The sequence below is a fragment of the Anser brachyrhynchus genome (genome assembly GCF_964034855.1).
Source record: "Anser brachyrhynchus genome assembly, chromosome: 1".
Lineage (NCBI taxonomy): Eukaryota > Metazoa > Chordata > Aves > Anseriformes > Anatidae > Anser > Anser brachyrhynchus.
The window spans coordinates 79,813,199-79,830,074 of NC_137694.1; the positions used below are offsets into that span (position 1 = coordinate 79,813,199).

General features: G+C 39.0%; 1 protein-coding gene across 16 annotated transcripts in view; it reads right to left on the reverse strand.

The window, feature by feature from the left end:
* Positions 1-16,876, reverse strand: part of SOX5 (SRY-box transcription factor 5) — a 297,930-nt gene that overhangs the window by 134,709 nt on the left and 146,345 nt on the right. For all 16 annotated transcript variants that reach the window (XM_080561930.1, XM_080561933.1, XM_080561931.1 and 13 more), the window contains 2 exons: positions 16,485-16,657; positions 14,012-14,080 (listed from right to left, as the gene is read on the reverse strand). In XM_080561930.1, the coding sequence (XP_080418056.1) occupies positions 14,012-14,080; positions 16,485-16,657 (242 nt within the window). The remainder of the gene's footprint in view (positions 1-14,011; positions 14,081-16,484; positions 16,658-16,876) is intronic.

The following is a 16,876-nucleotide window of genomic DNA, read 5'->3' on the forward strand; positions in this document are numbered from 1 at the left end:
TTGAACAGCATGGGCCAACTGAGCTACTAAGAAATATGGTACTAGCCTCTTGCCTAGTTTTGGCTTGCATTGCTTCTCTGGAAATGCCTTAACAACTAGAGAGTCATGAGGATCATACCAGAGAGTATGGAAGTTCTATTCTAAACAAAAACTAGAAACATGATTAGATGTTCATTACACAATTTGGTACCATGAGGTACTGATTGACATGTACCTTCTCCTTACAACACACCAAAGCACTTGCCACAATGGACCAGACATCCTGAATGCATTCCCATGCCTAAGGCAGGAAACCTGGTTTTTGGCAGTGTGCTCTCCTCAACCGCAGTTGAAGCTGTGAAAGAAAAAAGATGGACAGGATAGACAAGATCTATGCTACCTATAACACACTGGACTGAGATGCGCTCAGCAGATGCAGAACATGTGCCTAGCTCCCAGCCCTTGGTTCCCCCTTCAGAAATACTGAAGAAGGTTTTCCCAACCGTCTGGCAATATTTGTGGGGGCAGCAAGGGGAAACACTGGAAAAAAGGCAGTCCTTTCTGCAGAACATTTTGTTCTTTTTAAACCATTCCCATGGCTGCATCCAGGCTCAGAGGGGAGTGCATGCAGTATTGGGAAAGTAAAAAGGAATCAGGTCTGTGGCAAAAGACAGCAGAAAAGGCAAACACACGTACCAAAAGAGAGACAGACTTCAGCAATGAGGGCAGAGAGATGGAGGGCATTTGTGCAAATACAGATTACATGTGCAATTCAATTAAAGGCAGTGGCATTATTATCACAAAGAAGAGTTTAATCTAAGTCTCAAGAGATCTGCCATAAAGGAAGCCCTTGCCTTGCTGCCTTGGCTGTATGAAAGAAACACCTGTTACGCACAACAAAAAAAAGACAAAACAAACAATACGTATAGAAGAGAGGCCATGGTTCAAACAATGTGAATTGGAGAAGCACAGTCTTCTCTAAATGAAGGACTAGAATCCTATCAAATGAACAGCTGGGGAAAGCATAATTCTTTGTATTTGAAGGGAAGTTGCACAGATTATATGATGACAACAAATACAGTATACGTATCTGAGCTCTGCTTCCTAGGCACCAGAAAGGACAGGAACCTCCTAAGATATCCATGAGTGGAAGAATAAACTTGCTTGAGCTGAACTCCAGGAAAAAAGATAGCCTGCTTTCAAAAGAACACAATGGACAATTTTCCTCCCACGGGGCCTTAGCAAGAGTTTCTGCTAAGAGGATACTGAGCTCAAACAACCCTCACAAAAGATGCAGAGACAAACTTGTGATTTCAACAAACCCACCTCAATATCTGAAGGGGATATAAAAACACCTAAAATTGATGCATTTCTTTTTAAAAAAGAAGCGTAAATATTATTTCCACGGAATACACAATTTTATGCCAGTAAATTGATTACAATTTGAATTTCTTTATTCTAGTTGTACCAAAAAGAATTTTGTAACTGTGCAATAGGAAATAAAACAAGGAAAGTAGACTTAAATAACACCCTGAAATTCATGACACACAAAGGTAAAATTCTTGAAAAATTGCATTTCATATTTGCCTTTCATCTCAAGTAAAGAAGAAATACCAGAAAAACAGCATAACTCTAACTCCAGCCACTACAATGTACCAGCTCTCCAGAACTTTGCTTCCTATCACAATGACAAAGAAACACCTGCGTTTAACAAGCCACTGGGGAGCTATCGTACCCAGGGAAACCTGCTGCTGCCAGAACCAGGTTCTGCAGAAAAACAGAGGCATCTTTCAGAGGTGAGTCTCCAGTTACAGAGCCATCCAAAGAATCATAGAAGTGGAAAAGAAGAAAGCGTGAAAGTTTTGATTTTTTCAAGTTTTCTAATTGCAAATAATTTGAATCCATTTTCGCTTACTCTGTATCTCAGTGCGTGCATCAGTCTCTCTGCATCACTGGGAAACACTGAGATCATCAACGCCTTGATCTAAATTAGGGGTTCTATCTGTTTGCCATGATCTCAGCTGAAGAGGAACTGTCAACAGAGCTGAAGAATTCCTAAACTCTTGAAAAAATTCACATCTAAGATCAGCTACAATTTGGTAAGTATTAACAACCTGTGGTGCCCACATGGAAAACATCCTGATTCCTTCCTCTTTAAATCCTTTAGAGACATTAGAATTTCACGTGCAGATAATTGATCATGCTTGTAATTGCTGTCTGAATCAGGGTATTCCAAATGCATGCATGAAAATATGCACCTATACGTGTTTATGGCTATTAAGGTGGCTTAATTCTGTGTATAAGGTGTGAATGTAATTGACAAGCTGTTTTATACATGCTTACTTGTTCCTGGACTCCAAATTCTGACTCCTGAGTTAAAAAACTGGAAATGATTCTTAATTTATACTTAAGTGATTCTTGAGGATGCAAAGAAATTCGAACTCATTACATACAGTATATATATAAGAAAAAACTCTTACTGATGCACTGCAGCTCAGTCACACTCAAACTGCAGACACAATTCTACAAACAACATGAAAGGTAAGAAAATTAACTACACAGAGCTTTACAGGGCTAAATGCTTCAACAGGTTTCCACCAAATACTCAGAACAAGAGACACCTCTACTAAAAGATCTATGACTTTAATTCTATACCGTCAGCCTCCATTATGTTGCTAAAATATAAAGATTGTGGTAAATTAGGAGGAAAGTATTGATTAGTGGTAACTTGTGATGATAATCAATTTGGTCCCAAACCCACTGAGGGAGAATGGGGGGAGCAAGTAGAGGGCATTGAAAAGAAAGCATCAAACTCCATTTTCGATATAGCCAGCCCAAATTCAACAAAGGCACCGATGTAATCAGTCTTCCTTTCTGGGAAGGACATCAATAGAAAATATTCTTCTCTAATTTGATGGAGAGAGAGAGAGAGAGGGAAAGAGGGAGAGAGAGGGAGCAAGATACAGAAAGAGAGAAGCATCATAACATGGGCTCCTATCCACATGGCCAGGTAACTTTTCTCCTGCTAACATAGGAGAACATATATTACTCCTGTAACTCAAATGACACTGGCACTTCTCCCATGCTGACACTTGAGGGTTTAAATGGTGCTGACATTATATCATAGATGTTTGCTATATTAGCAGTATATGCTTTCAGGGCCATCAAAAACACACAGACACACAGTTTAAATAATGCTACTTTGAATTAAATGTCAAGGACTCAAAAGTTAGGGAATGCCAGAATTAACGTTGTCCACATAATTTTAATTTTTTGCTCTTGTGAGTGCAGTCTACAATTACATTATCATGTAATTCTGCTCCCCCAGGATACCAGTTTTTATTCAATATGCATAACGGAGATGTATGGTAATAAAATAAAGATACCCATTGAACCTAGTTCTGCCACTTCTAGCTTTCAAAGACCTCACTTCATTATCAAACCAACGTATTTCTTTGTATACAATTTTTACAGCATACAGAAGTATAGAAATCTCTTGATCATTTCTTTCCCAATCCATTTTAAATTACTATCTATGAGCAACTTTGTTGAAACTAACCAAGTTTCAACTTTAGAATAATGTGCTGAATGCTGTCAGTTGTCTTTCAGAGTAGTCAAACCTGATAAAATCTATTTGGTAATACACACATTTCAAATGAATTTCCTCACTGTGTCAAATACTTATAAACTCCAAGTACTGTAAATTAAATTTGTCCCTTTCAGTTCTTATTATTACCTTCTTCACTTTATTTTTTTTTTTTTTCTCTGGAACTTTAAATTCTTTGACTTCTAAGTGCAAGAAACTCTGATGTATACTTCTTATCCTCTTCAAAGCATATTTCTGTCCAATTTGAACAAAAATCTGAAAATGTTCCTTAAAATTATTTACTCATTATACATTTTACTCAACTTTCTTCTGTGGAAGTTGACCTTAAATAGTTACAAGATACAATATGCAAAATCAAGACTGAGAGTTACGAGATCTATAACTCTCCAGTTCATCTTTGCTCATAAGAGACTTCCACTAGACAACTGCACCCTTCCCTCTCCATCTTCTAAATCAGGCTTCACTCACATTGCCTCTTCAATCACTACCCTTCAAGTGATTACACTGTTTAATCTACTGTTCTTACAAATACCAAGCATAAGTAACTGCCCTCCACTTTAATGTATACAGTACAATTCACATAGCTGGCAGAAAGTGGACAACAAAAGCAAAACAGTTTCTGCTGGCCTCTTGCATGCTATTACCACCAGCGGTGAGCTCATCTTGTCTCCTGAACTATGCAGGGTAAGGCATCATCAGACAGATGTCTGAGGAAAATCCGAAGTGATGAAGACAGTCGTGTTGATTCAGTAGGTGGAACCACACTCTTCCCTATGAATCATTTTGAGCCATTATCCCAGCAGAGCTTGAAGTACTCTATTTTGAATGAGCTGTCAAAATGAAGTCGTGACCACTTAACATGGCAAGAGATGAATCAGAAAAGCAAGGCATCGCCAGCAGAAACTAAATGATCCTCAAATTTCTCTCTCTTGATAATGGAGGTATGAGAGCTGGTAGCAACTCCAGAATGTCAAACATAACCTGTCTCTCAAATATAACCACTTTGGTTAGAAAAAGAACCCTTTCAGATGGAAGAAGCTGGGCAGAATCAGATGCTCAGATGCAGTGCTTAGAATCACAGCACATAAATAACAGTCCTTATACAGCAGCACTGCCAGTGTTGCTAGGACAAGAATTGCAAACCAGGTAGCAGTCGTGATAACTTTTTTTTTTGTGTGTTACTAGGGGACATGAGTCAACACTATGTCTCTCCTGTTCAAATTCCGATTTAGGAAATTTTACGCACTTGCTTACATCTACTTGTTCTACTGCTTTACATGAAGACCCACATCCCATCTCAGCTCTACAACATGTCCTTGTATGTCTACACAATGTTTGCAGGGAGAATTCTAACGGGTTAACTCCTATGATGCTTCTTAAGATAGGTTGAAAATTATCACCTCCAGCAGACCAGCCAAACCATACACTGGCTGTTACTTCTGTCATTACTGGAGTCAGTACAAGAAAATGTACTCTTCATGCCTCAGTTCCTGTAGGTCACCATTTGGTAATATTAGTATCACCAAACTTGTACCAAAGTTTCATTTTCTGTTCATGCTGTGTATCATTGAAAAGTGTAGCAACTCTTATGTAACCTTAAAACCCATTTCTAATTTTAGTTAATGCTACGGAATCCCAAATATATTCCATAAAACTGAAAAAGAAATAAATAACATCAGAATTTGGCTGAGTTTCATTATCTTTGGGATCCTTCAGGCTGTCACATGATACATAAGCCAAATATTGCTTGGCCAACAGGGGTGAAAACTCCCAATTTATAGAAATCACTAGAATGATACGCAGTAGTGAATTTTCAAATCCAGGTTTGTTTTGGGGGGTGAGACCCTACAATAATTGCTCTCAACTTACGTAGCTGAGTCATTTTGCAACTGGTGACCATTATAACGATGTTCTCGTTTTCAGAGCCAATGTGATGCCACACAGTGATTTGTCTGTTAAATTGAATCTTTGCCTCTAGATAGATAGATAGATATAAAGTTTATTTTGAAATGTCTCCTAGTGCCTCTGAGTCTGACTGATGTGAGATGTTATTTTGAACATGCCAAAGCATCTGAACGGCTCCAGTCCTTTCTTTTCAGTGTGCATTCCTTGATAAGTGGCAAAGCTTCCCACTTATCAGTCACTCAAAGTGACTGTGGCTGTCAGTTGTGTACAAAGCGCAATCAGTTTGGAAGCAGAGACACCAGCATTTTTCTTCTCAGCTTGAAGCAAACACGTTTTGACTGCTAGTCATTCAATTTTAAAGCATCTTCAATTAGGGGCGGATGAAGATATAAAGAAAACACATCCTAAACACCTCCACCAGCCAGCAGTAAAAAATTTATTGTTATCTCCTGCTTTACCTTACTACAGAGGCAGCAGTGGCAGCCCTTTTTGGCTGCACAACAGAAGTGCTCATGAATGCACACACTCCATTTGGCCAAGATCACAGCTATAAAGAGTTCACATTCAGCTTCCCAAGCCACTTACTCAAACTACTGTGGTACTTTCTGCTCCTGTACCTCTGCTGCATAAATACCTGCATGGGTACATGAACGGGAACATAGCTCACATATGCACAGGTCCACCACCTCACACATTTTGAACAAAAACATTCACAAAATGACATATGTACTCTCTATAGCCAATAAAACTGATCAAAACCATGAAATGGCCATGGAAATATTGACAAGGGAGGAATTTCAAAAAAAAAATGAGAGAGCTGGCAGAAAGGAGAAGCTGATTAGGAAAAGGGTGGGCAGCTGCATAAGGAAGATCACAATGTCAGAGAGCTGGAAGAGGAAAGATGAGGTAAAAATTGTGGGGTGAACCCCAGAGATGCTGAAATTAGAGAGGGGGGTCTGAAAAAGCAAGGAAAGACAGGGGACTGTAAAGAGGTCTCAGAGACAGCATTTGCTTAGGGGAGAAAGAGACCAAGATAAGGCCTTTGCCTAAAATGTTGCCTGCTCTGATGTCTGTTGGTATTTTTCTTACAGTCCAAGCTGCTGGAATATTTTTGTTACTTTTAAATAAAAATAAGTTTCTGCCCCTCCCTTCTGACTGTGCAAGAAAATATGAAAATCTCAGTAACAAAAAAGGAAATTAAGACAAAAGGCTAAAATTACAAGAAAAAAGGGCATGAAGTTTAAAACAAATTCATAATTTCTGAACGTTTGGACTGCTGACACTGAAGAAAACTTCATTATCAGCAAGTGTTGTAATCGTGTAGCTCAGAATAGGCAACAAGCTGGTTAATCTGATGAAAGCATAATCTTGCAATCCTAATAAATTCAAGTTTACACAAATCCCAAACAGATTCTCCTTGCCTGCATTGGTGCAATTATGCCAGTCAGCGAATTTGGGTTATGTAAGAATGTAGGTGAGGCCAGGGACTGAAGTAGATGCTTGCAATAGAGGTAATCTTTGGGAGTAAAACTGTGGTATATCAGTGGAAAATGCTCCTCTGCACATAAATAAGTGTAGATAAACAGATCATCAAGCTGCAGTCTTCTATATGACTTAACTTTTTGGGTAATGGAAGCGAGTGAAGGCCCATAGGTTACTTTAAAGTGCATACATCATATCCTTCAGCAAAACACATACGTTATTTGCTGAACTCAAGAAGCAATTAGCTCATTTTGACTTCTAGCCTAGATTTTTCTTCTCACTCCTCCCCTTTTCCTATCTCCTCCCCAAACCTCATCTTTTTTTTTTTTTTTAATTTGTTTTGTTTTGCTTTTTCAAATAATTAATTTCCCAAGGGCTTTTCCCTGCTTAAGGGACAGGCGAGTTATTCTGATAGCTGATAGGACATCAGCTGCAGAGCTTTTGTGAGAAACAATTGTTTAGCCTCTTTGCCGGCAACCTCAGTTGTTTGGGAAGAGGTTGCAAAGTCATGGGAAAGGCTGCAGTGTGACTCCTTCTTGGGCCTGTCTCACTAAATCCAGTATGCCCATGTTTATAAGTTTCAGGAAAACAGCTGCTCCTGACACATGATGAATTTGGACAAAATGTCCCCAACCTATCTATGAGCCTGTTTGGTTTGACTGTGCAGTCACAGCTTGTCATATCCACACTGGCAAAAACAAAACAAAAAAACAAACTGGCTCAGTGGAAGGAGCCTGTTCTGAAAACATTTTGCAGAGTGAGAAGGAAGATACTTTCTCACAGTTTCCTACTGAAGAAAGGTCTCATTAAACTCCCACTAATATGAATAAGAGCCTTTTCACTACGTTCAGTGGGAGTTGGATCAGGCCCTCACTTCAACAGCTTTATTGTCTACCAAGGAAACCTTTTGTCCTCACCTCTCTCTGATATGCAAAAAGGACTCCAATTACAGAAGAACTAATACTGTTCTGCTGTGCAATGGCTTGCAAAGGGGTCGTAGCACCATGAAGCACTGCTCTGCTGTCACCGACTTCTGAGAAAATCAAAATTCCCAGGCAAAACGATAATACAGAAGTAACAGACATTACTAAATCTGTAACCAACCACTTGTGTAGTGGTTGCTCATTTTTGTGTCTTGAGTGAAGGATTCATCATCTATGGCCCTTTAAAGCCTCCTACAGAAATCTGGGTTACAGGCATATAAGCAGCTAGGGAGCAAGAAAGAGATTTCACAAGTCCTTAAGGCTGCACTGAGTAAACACTAGCAGGGCAAGAACTAAGGGCAAGGATCTCTACCCTCCAAATCATAGGCACAAACTACTCCAAGTATTTAGAGCTCACGGAGTGGCCTGCTGGAGTTTGCTTTCCAGCTGAACACAGAAAATGGAAGGATGAGCTGTGTTGGAAGCGTAATTTAGAGTGCAAACTTGTTGGGGCAGGGAACAAATCTCCAGATTTCTTCATGTAAATTCAAACAGTCAGTGTCTTCTTGTGTCAACTCGTACTTTTTACAACTAAATTTCATCTGTTACCATGCTAACCAAAATCTCAATGTTTTCTTGCACAAAGAGAATGCAAACAGGCCTGAACATCAACCAGCCAGTTCTGAATAACAGATGATTGCTCACCTGAGCAGTTCAAAATCAACAACAAATCTAAACAACAACAAAAATTGTCTCCACAGATAACTGTATGTGTAAATTGCAGTATCTAAAGCACTGTGGAAGCAGGTCTCCTTACCAGTGTTTTGGAAGGCTGGAATCAAACCAGAGCCTCTTTGCCTGTGGAAAGTTTTGACAATAACAACTGTGTCATTTCTAACTTGGCATCTTAGGCATAAGAAATATTTTTCTGAACTTCTGTGTAACTCAGAAACCAAATCCTTCTTTCCTCCCCCCCAAAATATAGCTAGATTTTGAAAAATAGATCTGGCAACAAAAGCAACTAACCATATTGCAGGAAATTCCAAGTGTTCAAGATCTTATTACATTCCAAACTGGAACAACACCTTAAACCTCAGAAGTTAATGAGAATGGGAATATTCTGATTTGGCAACATATTAGAGCAGCCAGGCCTCTCCATCTACCAATGCAACTCATGTGGAAAGGGACACTGCCAGCTGACAACGGGTGGGTAGGATGGAAATATGGATCCATGCTCTCAGAAGAAAGCCTTATTTGGAGCCGGGAGGACACCCAGGGCAGCTAAGGGATGCAGAAAAGACAGGAAGTTTGTAACCTAAAGAGACATGGAGTCTGGAGGGTGGTGGTGCCCACAGTCCCTGCCAGACAAGCCGCTAAGGACCTGCAGAGCTCAAGCCCATCCAGGCCTGGGTGAGCATTTCACCTGGTAGCCTGCCTCTGGAGGACTGGGGCAAGCCTGCCAGGTGCCACCAGGCCCTGGAGCTGCCTGGAGCTTGGCCAGGTGCCAAGCAGAAGTCACAACCTGCCTGGCCCATGGCGCAGGCCACACACACAGCTTCCTATAGCTGCATCAGAACTTAGTCATAATCCACGCATTCTTCAGAGCCTTATTTTCGACAGAAAAGGTGTCCCATCAGAACATCTTCTGACAAGTCTCTTGGTCTGAAGGAAAACGAGAACCCTATATTACAAAGACGTAGTCATCAAATGATTGCTGTCTGGCAGGAATTGCCCTCAAGTTTCAGATAGCACTCAGTTCTTGGGCTAATTACATTGCCCAGAATTGAATACAAATTAGTAATCAAGTACTGGCAGTGTAAAACTAAAAAGTCAAACAAGACCATGGCCCAAGTGCTAGAGACAATGTAAAGCAGCATTGTTGCTACTTGCTGTTTCAAGATCTTAATTTTACATTATTGGCAACCTGAAGTGTTCCAAGATCTTAAGCCGGGCTCTCCAAAAAAAAAATAAATTTTTGACTAAAAATCAGAACAGTTTAAAAAACAACATTTGGCCTCCGTTTTGTTTGCCTTCTAATTTTGGAACTTGTAGTGTTCATGGTTTCAAGTTTTGCCTGGAAATATGAGAGCTGAAAATTTACATTTTGAATAAATGAAAGCTGGCATTTTTGTCATCACATGACTCCAAGAGCTGGGGCTTGAGGAAAAAACCCAAAATACTGTCAGGCTTTCTACAAAATAGTGAGATTAGCAACATTGGTTTTATCACAATTTGGGCTGCAAGGTTGACCTATTTTACTAACCATGCCCTACTGAATATGAATTGCTTTATGAATTTTAACAACTGCATTTCATTTATAGTTCAATTAAAGCGACTTTTGTCACTGAGCTTCAAAGCAAACTATTCAACCATCAACCTAGGCTAGACTTTTTTCTCTAAGCAAGTGGAAGGTATATACTGTACCATGACACAAAACTTTGCATCTCAAAGACACCCTTCAAGGCAAGTGTGCTCATTGCCTGTACCGGGGACCAGCTCAGAACCACGAAAAAGCAGCATCTAGCTTTCAAGTTTCTTTCACTCTCTGCCCACTTGATGAGACAGCTATGCAGCCCCAGTCTGCAACATGTTTGAGAGCAAGAATACCAGGAAATCACTTGTGGCCTCACAGAAGAAGATGGGGAGGTGATGTTGTGAGATCCCCTAAGGCCTTGAAGGAGAAAACCAGATTTCATCCAAGAACTCACTGAGCAGTACTTTGTGTCTACATGCTCTTTCCTCAGCCTGTTCTACAGCTGCAGATCACTACAGAGCTATTCAAAAATACAGATTGAAATCTTCAGGGTTGTTGATGCATGAGAGCAAACAGAACAAAATACAAATTTAAGCTTCACTTCTAGTTAAAATGACAAGACTGAGCTGTGCAGGACAGAAGATCCTAAAGACTCTGCAGGCAGAAACTACACATGAAGATGAAACAGGACTGAAAGCAGTGTGCATGGGAGGATGCATTCCAAAGTGGCATAAAATAAGATGGGAGAAGGTTTAATTCATTATTCAGAGAAACTAACCCCCCTTCACAAACTAGGTGTAGAGCATCCCAAAAAGCAGATAAAAATTATTATAACAATTTGCCAAAACATAAAATCTTGTATAAATCACGTTTTAGCATTATGAGGTTATATGGATTCTTGATTTTAACCTAATCAGCAACTTTTCTCCCATGTAGCATTACCTTTTACTTAACTCCCTAGACAAGCTGCTAGTCTGTGTTAATGAAACCTCCTTCCAGTTAGTTCAGAAGGGATGAATTTGAAAAAGACATAATGTCAATTAGACACTCATGTGCCAGGTACATCCTTCTAAGCTCAAGTAGCTAACGCATCTTTCCTCAGCATCACAGAAGTGGCTAGTTTAATTGAGATGTAGTTATACTCAGCATTTACAGTTCTCTAAGGAGGCAAGGTACATTGCAACCTCTCTCTGCTTATGTATTGTGTGCATATTGGTGACTGACTGTATGCTGGGGTAAGGAGAGGGGGAAATGTTTCCAAGTTAGTGCTCTTAGAGAAAAGAGTCATAAATCATGGGGTCAGCCACGTTGTACTTTTTTTTAACCTTCAGGTATTATGTTTTCAATACAATATTTCAACAGCTTTTTTTTTGTGTGTAATAATTTATTTGGAATTATGGCAACTCTTACAAGCTTAGAAAAAATTGGCTTAAGTAAAATGAATCCTTTGTCATAAATAGGTTGTGTTCATAACTGCAGCCTAATCCTTCGATTGCACATAAGTTAAATAGTTATCCAGACTTTGTAGGAATATTTCCCTGTCAATAAATCTAATGCTATTTAAAAATTCTGGGCCAATGTGACAGAAGCCTCTCAGATTAATTACGGCATGGTCAGAAAATCTGAACTCCCAGCTACATTCATGTCACAGTTTTGTTCCACCCACCATAACCTGATTGTAAACTCACCAACCGTTTTAAACATGTGCATGTTGGGGTGATTTCATTGTCTCCATTTATATAAAATGGCAGATTTCTTCAGGAATTGCTGCTTTGCTCTGACAACAGTCAACTAAGCATGCAACTGAGAAGAAATGTATTGCTTTGCATTCATCGACAGTGTTTTTACTATTATTATTATTTTAAAATGCTTTTTTCTCAGTGACTTAACAATAATTGGACTGCAACTAGGGTTCGCAAGACTACAAGATGATACAGACCATGGAACCGTTAAGAGGTAGGCAGCATAATCAAAATTTCACTACAAATAGATTATCTCTGTGGGAAAGAGAGGACAGTATTGTCTCTCTGCCTGTTCAATTCTTGACCTTTATCATGTGACCACCCAAAAGGAGGGTGCCCCAAATTTGATGGGCTTTGTGTGAAGTGGACCCTGGAGGTGAAACTCTGACCTTGAAAGGGTCAATATTTCATCCTAAATCCCTTGGGACAGGTCTCCAAATCATTTCTTAGGCTCGCAGCTTGTATCAGATGATAGCTAGCTGACTTTCATTTACTACTGACTTAGGTTAAACTTGGATCAGAGATCAAGAGATGAAAGACTCTATATCCCATTATCAATAATCGGTGTTTTCTACTACCCTAAAAAAGACATACTTCATTCTTATCTACAAGACCTTATAACTTAAAAGGCTTGAGGTCAAATTATGTTACTTCACGTTACTTTTATTCACTGCTTATACAACAACTTCCTCTATTACTCTCATAGCTAAATAGTAAAAATGTAAATACTTTACTTGCTATAGTAGAAATCTTGTATTGTTTTTCTTTATTAGCCTTATTAAAGATAATGCAATAAAGAATAATCCCTCCCACAGATTAAAATATATATATATATATAAAAATAAAAACAAAAAACAAAAAACAAACCAAACCAAAACCAACCAACCAAACAGAGGTCAAGGCCAATCTAGGCCTTTCTAATATCAAAATTCTTGTCAACAACAAAGCCCTTCTTATATATGTTGCCTTGTAACAGAGGGATGGAACTTCCCCAGAAGTTTTTCATAGTTACAAAAGTCCTGATGATGAAAGAATACCCTCTGGAATGACAGCCAGTTTTTTGGCTAGTGTGAAGCCATACAACTCCTCTGATTTTGAGGGAATTATGTTTTCACAGAGAAGCTAAGGATGTGGCACATAATTTTACGCAACTAATTCTAAAACATTAAAGAGATATTTTGGAAGGAAGATCCTGATGTTATTGTACAAACAGAACATAACATCCACTTCCACAGTGACTTGCATTGCTCTGTAAATAACTGCACACTTAAACAGTCAGAAATTCAACCATAACTCTAGATAGCTGTAAAATGTCAACCCCCGCCTTTCTTATTCTTTGAAAAACTTTATTGTCAAATCGATTTGCATTGTTCACAAGACAGGGCTATGCATACATATACACCTGCAAGAGAAGTAATGAAATACAACCAATGGCACGAAAAGAAACTTTCAAATGCTTTAAGGAAAAAGAGGTTTAATACAGTTCACTGGTTACTCTGGGTTAACAACTTCTTTCTCCTATTAGGAGTAAATGTGCAGATACCTAGGATTTTCACAGTTGCTCTCCAGAATCTAACCAACCTTTTGACCAGTTTCTCGTTCAGACAATTACTTCACCCAATGTGTTGAAAGTTTCCAGACTTTCAGCACCTCAGGCAGCAAGGAGAGACATTTGATTACAGATCACTGAAGAGAACTGCTTCAGCAAAACCTCAAAAACAGAGCTGTCGGAGATCCATTCCAATCCAACACTTTTTGGCAACATTTTTTTGCCACTCCTGATCTAAAGTTGAAGAGCAATTTCAGAGTATTTGATCCAGCAAACCCTTGCTAACGCCACCTTGCTCTCTCATCTGTTTCCTGATCCTTCTAGGTTCAGTGTTAACCACACAAGGCCTTACAGAAATGGACCTTACAGAATTTTTTTGCTTAATGACAGTTAACACTCTCATGTGTTTTTCCATAAATAAGACATAAGCCACTGGTTGAGATTAAAACAAAAACAAAAATAAAAACAAACAAACAAAACTATGACAATAATGGCTGAGGGAATTCCTCACCGTGCAGGAACAGAAAGGAAATAGATAACAGGGGCATGGGTGGAGATGCAGTCTCTGACCTGGATCTGTTGCTGAAGAAGGTTAATTTTGTGTTGCTGCTGCAGGAGCTGCTGCTGTTGTCTTGCAATCTGTGGAGAAATTGCACAGAAGAAATGTGAGATATGTATAATCATTCATGGAGTTGCTGCATAGTCATATTCCGCCCTGCTTGGTTCTTTAACCTGTGCTGTTAAGCTAATAAACCTTCAAGGGTGGGTGGCAACAGCAAATACTAGTGTGAAAGGGAATCCTACGGAAATGCTATGCTGGATGTTAGGAGAAGACTTATGCAAAAATCTCTCCTCTCTCATTATCTGAAATGGCACACTGAAGTCACAAAACAGTGAGCACTCATCTGCTCCTCCCTGCTGGAGAAAGAACAATACTGGCAGTGAAGATGGAAAATAGTAGGGTAAGGCAGAAAAAGCCAAAAAAAAAAAAAAAAAGGAGGATGGATAGTAAAATTCTTTTTATATTTAGTACCACCTATTAAAAGTTTTCCAAGAGAGGAAATGTGACACCCAGGAGGCAGTGGGTGTATTTCATTGGTGCAGAAACAGATGCAAAGGGACTGGAACTAGGTATGGGAAAATCACTTTGACTGTCTGTGCTTCGATGGGTACAACGTCCGCGGAAAGGAACTAAGGGGGCAGAGTGCAAGTCTACACAGCTCTACGCTGAAACAGATCCACAGAAGTCGATGGAGTACTTGCAAGTCTCCTCTCAAAGTCACATATGTTTTCCGTAAGGACTTCCACTCTCTCTCACCATTTCCTAAATGGTTGGGAAGGTAGGTACATTTTGCATACAGTGAAGGAAAATGCAGACAACAGCGTAATCAAATTAGAGTTCTCAGAAAACTGATGAAGATACACCATTATACGCCTCAAACTGAAAAAGCAAACTTGAAAAACTTTCATCCAAGTCATCACTAAAGCTCTGCTCTCATGAATAGCTAGCCCAGCAGTACAAACATTAAGGAGTATTGCTATTCCCCTGTGTACACATCTCAGGGTCAGATGGGAACTTACACATACTTACTGAGAGGAATTTTGTGCATTTTTCTCTTTAGATATTTTCTTTCATTTCTGTTATTAAACTATTAGCATAAGAAACACTCGCTCATGTAATTCCACATATACAAGATTAAGCAAGTGTTCTCTTTCTAGAGCCTCTCTTTAAGCAACCAAAATAATTTTTATCAATTCATTTTTTTGAAAGCTTGGTTATTTTAGTTTCTATATAACAGAATTCTACACAATTTCTTAAATTAAAAGAAATTCTAGTTATCCTAATAATAATCCCGCAGGAATTTTTACCTTCTTTTTTCATTTTCTTTTTCACTTTTAAATAATTCAACCATCCTATAGCAGTAATGACTTATAGTCAGGGCAAAGGAAGTAGCTCCTGTGGGACGTCTCCTCATGGAAGGATCTGGCTAATTACACCTTCACACCTTCATCCACATTCTCCGTGTAAATAACAGCGTGATACAACTTCACTAGTTTAATATTTAAGTCACTTCTCCCGCTCTCCCCAGGTGGGATTTCAGGCCAAAATATACAGGATTTAAAATAAGGCTTTTAAATAATCAAAACCAGGGAAAAACAAGGCTAGAATGTCTGAGGATGTCAGCAATGCTTTAGAATCTTAAGGTTTGTTCGCTACCATACAAACACTGAAGTATGACAACCATGACTGAATTCACAGAGTTCTGTGAGTTTCACAAAAATTCACATTCAAGTTTCATTACAAGCTGAGATGCATGCTCAGACCAAAATCTTCCAGATAAGAGGCATCAGGATGGACTACTGACAAGATTTTAAATTTACATCCGTGGGTTTTCTGTTCAGGTGCATAAATGGACATTCGCTTCTGTTAAAATTTGTGTGGTGCAAATTTGTTAGAAAAGTTGTAGTTTTGCATAAAATATAATGTGTCCATGCGTTCACATTGGAACTGTTCATGTGTGAAAACATGTTTGCATTTTCAGTGGAGGGAATATTTGTGAGAGCTGAAAATCAAGCCTCTCAAGTGTCGAAGAAAAAAAGTCAAACTTGTTCACTAACTTTATATTCTTCTTCCCTACTTTTTTCCACAGTTGGCAAAACAATCTTTTTCATTTGTCACATTACAACCCAAATGCTACATTTTGTTCCTATTCAGTATCACTGAATTCAAGCAGCACTGGAAGATTATTCAGGAGGGATGAATTTGCACACTTATTTACACTGAATTAAAAGAAAAACTATTGGAAGAGAATACCCTGAAACTGGAAGACATATCTTTAAAAGACAAAAAGAACCATTGTATATATTGCAAATTAAAGCATTCTTACAATATATCTTCATTCAAACTTCTTTGCCTAAGAAAACAAATGGAAAAAAAAAAAAAGGTGGAGAATGAACTTAAGTATAGACCCTAAAAGATAAGCTACTGGAAAGTCCTTCTAGAAGACAATTTAAGCTGAAAGCCACTATAATAATCATTCACCTGTTCTTGTTGCTGCTTAGCCAGCTCCATTTGTTGGCGTTGTTTCTCGATCTGCGATGCAGCCAGTTTTTTCTGTTCATCGTGAGCTGCTAGCAGCTGTTCTCGCAAACTGGTCAGCTGATTGATCATACCCATGAGCTGCCTTTCTTTCTCAGCGAGGCTTTCTGGAGTCCCTGAGCATCATATGGTGAAAAAAAAAAAAAAAAGGTAAAGAGAATAGAGGAAATTTAGAGCTAGTTAGATTTCAATTTTTCAGGTTCACTGCAAGCAAAGTTTTAGGAGAACCACACGGTCCCTCCACAGGAAAATGCCACAAAGGATAATTCTGTACGCAGGCTTTGATCTGGTGTCCCCCTTCAATGTTTCCTTGCTCTTACATCTATTTTCTGTTG